The 9,212-nt window shown below is 30.2% G+C and overlaps 2 protein-coding genes across 2 annotated transcripts; both read right to left on the bottom strand.

Annotated features, from left to right (window-relative positions):
- Positions 1-1,903: 1,903 nt before the first annotated feature.
- LOC132909783 (ectonucleotide pyrophosphatase/phosphodiesterase family member 5-like) lies at positions 1,904-5,705 on the bottom strand. Its single transcript, XM_060964875.1, has 8 exons — positions 4,886-5,705; positions 4,565-4,805; positions 4,358-4,456; positions 3,918-4,281; positions 3,628-3,837; positions 3,282-3,539; positions 3,134-3,221; positions 1,904-2,966 (listed from the first exon to the last, which is right to left on the bottom strand). The coding sequence occupies exons 1-8, from the start codon at positions 4,996-4,998 to the stop codon at positions 2,924-2,926; spliced, it is 1,416 nt and encodes a 471-aa protein (XP_060820858.1). The 5' UTR covers positions 4,999-5,705; the 3' UTR covers positions 1,904-2,923.
- Positions 5,706-7,416: 1,711 nt separating this feature from the next.
- Positions 7,417-9,083, bottom strand: LOC132909793 (ectonucleotide pyrophosphatase/phosphodiesterase family member 5-like). Its single transcript, XM_060964888.1, has 6 exons — positions 9,012-9,083; positions 8,572-8,935; positions 8,282-8,491; positions 7,936-8,193; positions 7,788-7,875; positions 7,417-7,620 (listed from the first exon to the last, which is right to left on the bottom strand). Exons 1-6 carry the CDS (start codon positions 9,066-9,068, stop codon positions 7,578-7,580), a joined length of 1,020 nt encoding a protein of 339 aa, XP_060820871.1. The 5' UTR covers positions 9,069-9,083; the 3' UTR covers positions 7,417-7,577.
- Positions 9,084-9,212: the final 129 nt, after the last annotated feature.

The raw sequence follows: 9,212 nt of genomic DNA, 5'->3' as shown, positions 1-9,212 counted from the left end.
ATCGCAAAAATCCATTGCAAGTGTGTTGTCATGCAATCTGGATGTAATTGGGTTTTTTGAGTATTTCCTGTAATCGTTTGATTTGTACAGTACTATTTTAACGCAAGGACAGAAAAGTTATTATATATTTCCCGTCCATTATTTGAATCGTTTTGAAGTGTAACGGATTATATTCGATTCGAGGAAACGTTAATGGATTACCCATTTCATATGTAATTACGTGAATATAAAAATCATTGCAAAAATGATTGATCTAATGACAATGGAATTTCCAATATTTTTTGTTTCGTGACGTCTTTTTCTTAATATATCTTTTATAGGTATTTATTAGTCGTTCGAATGTAAATAATTATTCGTATATTATTCAAATAATGATTCTAGTCATAAAATAAATTAAAACGATACCTGTAATGCAACCTGTGTATGACCTCAACCTCGATCTATGTTTATACAAGAAATTTTATTTATCAATGACTAGATATACAGTAATCAAATATTATAAAATTTCCTGAAAAATGGACATTAAGGTGTTAATACATAGTCGAGTACATAGAAGTACATAGTCGAATCACTATTGGAGGATATGCCAAATTATAGAGACAATATGTCGAATTATAGAGAACGAGGGCAATTATCTTCCGGAGATATGCCAGAGAGACTGCACGCGAAGCATTGGGCTCATTTTCCAAAACACATTGATCCAACAGCATCAAAATTAAGATCGTCAAAACCTTGTAGAGTTTGCCAAAAAAATAAAAAATGTAGAGAAACAACGTGGGAGTGTAAAAAGTGCAAAGTTCCATTACATGTACCAGAATGTTTCAAATTGTATCACACCATTGCAGATTATTAATTTTGTATTATTGATTTTTGTATAAATAAACTTTTTATAGTACTTGCATCTACCACAATTATTGCACCAGGTTGTAATTACTTATCAAATATTCCACAAATATTTATAACTTTAGGAGGGCGCCGCCGCTAATATTTATATTTGGCCCGATTATCGTACTACGGGCTATGCCCGTAATATTTACGTTTGGCTCGATCATCTACTACAGGCTATGCTTGTAGTTGTAGGTTAAGGGGTTAAGCCACACAGCAGTCTTATTTTGATCTTTTTCATCTTTTAATTCTCTTTTATTCCAATTCTTCGTAAAATTAATCTTCAGTAGCTACTACACTTCATAGAATAACAAGAGATAATTTTTTTTAAATTAAAAGTATATCTTCATAAAAATATCATTCCATATTAATGGTATATTTGGTGTCATATACCAATATGAGATAACAGTTACCAGTGATGACATATGTAACTTTCTAAAGATATCTCGTTTTATCATACATTAAAAGAATGAGTACTTGCTACTATGCTATTTCAGATGAAAGAAAGGAGGCAATAATTTTACGATAAAATCGTTCGTTTACAACTGATTCATTTACATTTCATAATAATACTGTGCATTCTGAATATGATGTTATGATTTGATTTAAAATAATAGTCCATTCCTGCATACTATTGTTCCAGCTTTACTTGTATTTTCGGTATTAGTATAAATATAAAGACAATTAATGTCATTCGAGTCAATTTTCGGATCATTTATATTGAGTTTAATCCATGTAGTTATTATATGAGACATAGTATCGCAAAATTTGGAAGAATAAAACGTTCGTACAGAAAGTACATTTTATGGGAACTCCAACAAATTTGTGTGTACACCTAAAATACAAACTGATAGTGATCTACCAAATGATATCTCCTGAAAAATTAAAATATCAATGTTATATTATTACAATGCTTCTTAAATTCCAATTATTGACATTGGCATTACAAGAGAGGTGTTAGGAAGCAACTCCTTTTTATTATGGATTTCTTTGTAAACATATAAATGAGAAATTTAGCTTTCGTTTTTTACTAGAGAATTCATTCTTATTATGCTTTGATAGTTATTACATTACAACTTTTCACGTACTATTCATATTTAATAATTTCCTAATACTAACTAGTTCAACATTACATATGTCCTTGCACGGATTTAAACATATGTATGATACAATTAACACTTAGTCAACCTCGCGCACCACAGCGAGCTATACGTTTCTCATTGCAATGCATAGGTCACCTATATATAAGTCACTGTCTACCACGCATTTTTCCAAGTATCACGAACTAATATTTATTACTTAAAAAACAAAGAAATCTAAAAATTATTTAAGCGATCAATTACATCATGTGGTAATGATTTTGTTTAACGATTTCACATATTGTTTATACAAGACATCAAATTAAAAGTATATATTAAAAGTACAAAAAAATATAGGTAAAATTAAAAGCATTAAAAATGACTAAAGATAAATAAAACGACTTGAACGTAAAATTAAAAATTCATAATGCATTTTAAAATTTTTTTTAGTGTGATCGTTTGATTATAATTTTATTTAGTCATAACTGATAGTGTAATTTTTCAATTGAGTTTAATACCACTAAACTGGTGTATTTTATGATATATTATACCTTATAAAAGCAGAAAAAGTGACCCAATTAATTGGGAAGAATTCAAGATAAACAATAACTGATAATAACAAAAAAAAAAAAAAAAAAAAAAGGAGAGGAAAAGAAAACGCATTGCTGAAGTCAAAAAGGGAGATCTCCCCGTTCGATCACGCAGCAATGTACTTCACAGAGGGAAGAGATCTCCCTATTCGGTTGTGTTAAGTGTTAAAATTAATTCTAAAATCATAATTGTTTAAAAAGATTGAAATTCTAATTAAACGTTTTGCTATATTTAAAAGTTTGAAACAATATAACTTTATTTATAAAAAGTGAAATTATGTTTATGTATTCTTCGTCACGATGCTATTTCTTATTACGGTGTCGTCATTTTTTTGAATTCATTTTGTTATCTTTATGCAATATGAAAATTCATACATTGCTTGATATTTTTACATGCATCGCAATATATCTCCTGAAAAATCAAAATATCAATATTGTATTATTAAAATGCTTCTTAAACTTCAATTTCCGCCAAATCCGAAATCCAATACATTTCTTATAGTTATTATTTATCAAAAAATTCCAAGTTAGTAACTTAACTTTCTCTTCAAATTAGGAATAACATATACTTCGACTTACTTGCCAAATTCTTTTTTTATTTGCTGTCTCATCCTATACAGTATTATGCATATTCCTCCAACTACCACACAGAATGAAGTGAAAGGAACTGAACAAATAGAAGATGGTAAATAACTGTGCATAACAATGACGCATAACGTTTACTTACTTATCAATTGCAGCCCCACATTTCCTATGATAAACTGTTGATGTTTCTTAAGACACTTGGTTAGATGTGATATAGTACCATTCCCTATGGGACATTGTAGATCGAGTATTTCACAAAATAGCGGAAATAAATCTAGATTATTAAAAGGTTTGAGTTTGCACTGAGGCATAAATGCAGGACCATTTGCGAAGAAGAAAGGATGCATTCCTATAGCCTCATTATCATAGCCATGAAGACCAAATTCTGAATCACTGGTTACTAAACATAAATATCCCATAAAATTTAATATATACCTTTAATTTTTAATACATACTTGAATTAGTATTTATTATGAATCATATTATACCTGTAATATTGAACTTTTTCTTATAATATTCTATGTTATCAAGGAGATTTTGAAATGCATATCCAATTTCAGCAATGACAAAGATAGGACCAACGCGAGTATTATTTCCATAGTGATATTTCTTAGGAATTTCGTCCCTTTTGAAAACTCTAAACGTCTTCAATTTCAATGCTGCTTGCTTCAATGTTTGATAAATCATTTCTTCTTTACCTAAAAAATTTACTTGTTTATTTTCTTAATCTCTTAATCTCTTAAACAAACTTAATAGTTCATATGATGAATCAACATACCAGGATTAGGAAAAATGTGTAATCCTGGTGAGGTACCAACAAATTTGTAATCAGAGCTGTTAATATACTTTGTTAGATCTATTATCCTGTCTAACTTAACAGACGCCATTCCATGATCGCTCAGATGAACAACATTAAGATCATGTAAACCATGGTATTTTATCTTACTGTAAAGATACCTAGTTATATTATCTAACTTCCTAAGAATATCATCAAATTGAGGTCCTTTTATTCCAATCGCATGGCCATGATAATCTGGCTCTTCAATGTATAATAATCCAAAATTTATTGGATATATAGGATGTACAAACCATGATATCAAGGTATCAATTCTTTCTTCCCAAGGTACAGTCTCATTAAAATTCTGATATAATTAAAAACTAATTATTCATATTCTAATAATTATATATTTCCAATAAAGTATAGTCAAAGATATATACCTGAGCAAATGTAGGGGCGATTCCTTGATATTCATAAATGCCACCAGGCCACATCATTGTGCCACTTCTTCTTTGTCTAGCAGCATTTTGGTTAACAGTCTAAACAAACATACCAAGTAGTTTTATAAAATATGTATAAAATACAATAAATATGACTAGTATGATGACAAAAATAATATATGTGTTTATGTGTCATAATTTACATACCCAAATAGGAAGAATTCTATTATCATAATGATACAAATCATATGAATATTTTGTTGTATTTCCTGAAGCAGGTTCATAAAATTCATTATCTACAACTCCATGTGTTTCTGCATACAATCCTGTGGCCATTGTATGATGGTTAGGAAATGTTTTTGTCACAAAAATATTCATCATGTAATCCGCATATGTGCCTCTATGTTTCAGTTCATTCATAAATGGTGTTTTGTCAAAATAGTCATATCTACGAAAGAAAAAAATTATTCAATTAAAACGATCGTTTACATACAAGTAAAAATTAAAAAGTAATGACATCTAAAATACCTGAATGCATCATATGATATTACTAACAACTTCGGATATGGCGATATCGGTAATCCATATTTCACACTAATTAACATAACAAGTAACGAAGTAAATGTGGCTACAGAATTCATAGTGAACGTGTATAAATCGTTCTTTAACAAGAAGAATCGTTATTGTGCTTAGCTAGTGGTTATTATTCTATCTCCTTCATGCTTTTAAAAGCATATTTCAGTGACAAATCTTCTTTGACCTCGATTGAAAGTTAAGTTATTGATCTGCTACAGTAATTATATATTTTTTTAATAAAATAAAATCTTATTTCTGAATCAATCTATCCGATCGTACACATAGACATAATTCCGGGATTTAATAGTTTCTAAAAAATTCCATCGAACGGTACCAATTGAAAATGACCAGATATCTGTTTCACACGATAAAAGAAAATTAGAAACATTAGTCAATCCCTATTCACGGTCACCGTTTGCCAAATACTAAACGCTCCCTCATTTATCATGAACTATAAAACTATATATAAAGTAATGACACAACCCTTTCTACTTTATACTAATCATACCACTGTCTTTTTGAACCGACGAATTTGTTAAACGAACATATACTTTAAGCACAAATACTTAATGAAACGAACTCGACGAAATCTTGAATATTCTTTTACTGTCTACACGTAGATAAACGTACAGCGAGTACGTTTTAAGTACGAGATCCTTTCTCGTTTTTGGAATGTTGGCGAACTTGTTTTTTGGACGCAAGCGTGTTAAATAAAACTCCAGCGGAAAAGAGTACATTCAAGTATGCTATGCGACTGACAGATGCTCGAAGCTACGGTCTGCTACGATGCATTGTATTCGAAGGAGATGAATCGTCCCGATAATAAATTCATCGTTCTAGCATATTTTCCCATTCTTCTATTTTCTTTCTTTTCTCTTTTGCCATTTTCCTTTGTTTGAGCGCAATTAGGTAACGCTAACGATTAAGTACTACACTGTACGTATGGGGAACGACGGTAATTAATGATAAAACTCGATTGGCAATCGTGTTCGACGCTGTATACGTCTTAATTACAGGGTATTGCCATAGATGTCTTATTTAATTGTACGCGTTCTTCTTTATCCTCTGATTTTACACATGCCCAAAAGGATCATCATCCGTATCCCCTTTTTTCCTTCTTTTTTTTTTTTCCGTGTACAACTATCGTTTCGCGAACTTTCAGTACGATATTTCCCAATGATGAAAATGAAAAATTGGTAGAGATTGAGTTTATCAAGGGGAATAGAAAATTCGATGATGCGTACAGAAATATTCGACGTTGTGAGTAGATTAGTAGATTACATTTGAAAGAACCGTACACCGGAAGCTGAGGAACATCGCGCGAAACAATGTAGACTCGACACGTAACGAAAAATGGCGGATCTAGCGCGAAGAGACGAACAATCAAAACTTGCGATACGGTAAAACACACACTGAACAAATTTATATATATTTTTTTTTTTTATTATTATACACGAATATAAGAATTCTGTTTGTTTGTATAATGGAAAAAGACAGAATGGAAAAGAAAAGGATAAACAACAGGGAAACGCGATTATCGTGCGAGCAGAAAGCGACGAATAAAGTGGAGTTTTTAGTATAGCAGAGGACAAGTGGATTCTCGATTACATGGTCCTTACATCACCATTATCGTGTCACCCTCGTCGTAACGCAGCTGTAACGACCATCACAATATCGAACAGCAGTAATAGATAATATACACGTTTTGTTGTATATTAACATTACCAACGGCTCTGATTTCTTTTTTTATTTCGTTTTCTTCACTCCGTATAACACTCACTCACACTTCTTATGTACTTTGTAATATATATATATTTTTTTTTATTCTTTTGCGTTTCGATAGTGAGATGATGTGAGAATATTAAATATAGCATCGATAACGTCCTTAACGATATAACGGTAATAATTATACCATATGTATAATATTTATATATATATATATATATATATATATTTATATAGCTGTATATTATATATATATGTTGTTTATACAAGACATCAAATTAAAAGTATATATTAAAAGTATAAAAAAATATAGGTAAAATTACAAGCATTAAAAATGACTAAAGATAAATAAAACGACTTGAACGTAAAATTAAAAATTCATAATGCATTTTAATATTTTTTTTACAGTGTGATCGTTTGATTATAATTTTATTTAGTCATAATTGATAGTGTAATTTTTCAATTGAGTTTAATACCACTAAACTGGTGTATTTTATGATATATTATACCTTATAAAAGCAGAAAAAGTGACCCAATTAATTGGGAAGAATTCAAGATAAACAATAACTGATAATAACAAAAAAAAAAAAAAAAAAAAAAAAGGAAAGGAAAAGAAAACGCATTGCTGAAGTCAAAAAGGGAGATCTCCCCGTTCGATCACGCAGCAATGTACTTCACAGAGGGAAGAGATCTCCCTATTCGGTTGTGTTAAGTGTTAAAATTAATTCTAAAATCATAATTGTTTAAAAAGATTGAAATTCTAATTAAACGTTTTGCTATATTTAAAAGTTTGAAACAATATAACTTTATTTATAAAAAGTGAAATTATGTTTATGCATTCTTCGTCACGATGCTATTTCTTATTACTGTGTCGTCATTTTTTTGAATTCATTTTGTTATCTTTATGCAATATGAAAATTCATATATTGCTTGATATTTTTTTATCCACCGGATAATATCTCCTGAAAAATCAAAATATCAATATTGTATTATTAAAATGCTTCTTAAACTTCAATTTCCGGCAAATCCGAAATCCAATACATTTCTTATAGTTATTATTTATCAAAAAATTCCAAGTTAGTAACTTAACTTTCTCTTCAAATTAGGAATAACATATACTTCGACTTACTTGCCAAATTCTTTTTTTATTTGCTGTCTCATCCTATACAGTATTATGCATATTCCTCCAACTACCACACAGAATGAAGTGAAAGGAACTGAACAAATAGAAGATGGTAAATAACTGTGCATAACAATGACGCATAACGTTTACTTACTTATCAATTGCAGCACCACGGTTCCTATGATAGACTGTTGATGTTTCTTAAGACACTTGGTTAGATGTGATATAGTACCATTCCCTATGGGACATTGTAGATCGAGTATTTCACAAAATAGCGGAAATAAATCTAGATTATTAAAAGGTTTGAGTTTGCACTGAGGCATAAATGCAGGACCATTTGCGAAGAAGAAAGGATGCATTCCTATAGCCTCATTATCATAGCCATGAAGACCAAATTCTGAATCACTGGTTACTAAACATAAATATCCCATAAAATTTAATATATACCTTTAATTTTTAATACATACTTGAATTAGTATTTATTATGAATCATATTATACCTGTAATATTGAACTTTTTCTTATAATATTCTATGTTATCAAGGAGATTTTGAAATGCATATCCAATTTCAGCAATGACAAAGATAGGACCAACGCGAGTATTATTTCCATAGTGATATTTCTTAGGAATTTCGTCCCTTTTGAAAACTCTAAACGTCCTCAATTTCAATGCTGCTTGCTTCAATGTTTGATAAATCATTTCTTCTTTACCTAAAAAATTTACTTGTTTATTTTCTTAATCTCTTAATCTCTTAAACAAACTTAATAGTTCATATGATGAATCAACATACCAGGATTAGGAAAAATGTGTAATCCTGGTGAGGTACCAACAAATTTGTAATCAGAGCTGTTAATATACTTTGTTAGATCTATTATCCTGTCTAACTTAACAGACGCCATTCCATGATCGCTCAAATGAACAACATTAAGATCATGTAAACCATGGTATTTTATCTTACTGTAAAGATACCTAGTTATATTATCTAACTTCCTAAGAATATCATCAAATTGAGGTCCTTTTATTCCAATCCCATGGCCATGATAATCTGGCTCTTCAATGTATAATAATCCAAAATTTATTGGATATATAGGATGTACAAACCATGATATCAAGGTATCAATTCTTTCTTCCCAAGGTACAATCTCATTAAAATTCTGATATAATTAAAAACTAATTATTCATATTCTAATAATTATATATTTCCAATAAAGTATAGTCAAAGATATATACCTGAGCAAATGTAGGGGCGATTCCTTGATATTCATAAATGCCACCAGGCCACATCATTTTGCCAACGCCCTAGCCACGTTGAGTGTACTCCTTCCCGTCCGATCACGAAAGTTATTAAGCAAGCAATGCTGGGCACGGACATTATTAAGATGGGTGACCGCTGGGAAATCCGTGTGGTGTTGGTGTTTTTTCACAAGGAGA

This window comes from Bombus pascuorum, chromosome 8, assembly GCF_905332965.1.
Source record: "Bombus pascuorum chromosome 8, iyBomPasc1.1, whole genome shotgun sequence".
In the NCBI taxonomy this organism is placed as follows: domain Eukaryota; kingdom Metazoa; phylum Arthropoda; class Insecta; order Hymenoptera; family Apidae; genus Bombus; species Bombus pascuorum.
The sequence above is the reverse complement of the archived record's forward strand: the minus strand, read 5'-3'. Positions and strand labels throughout refer to the sequence as shown.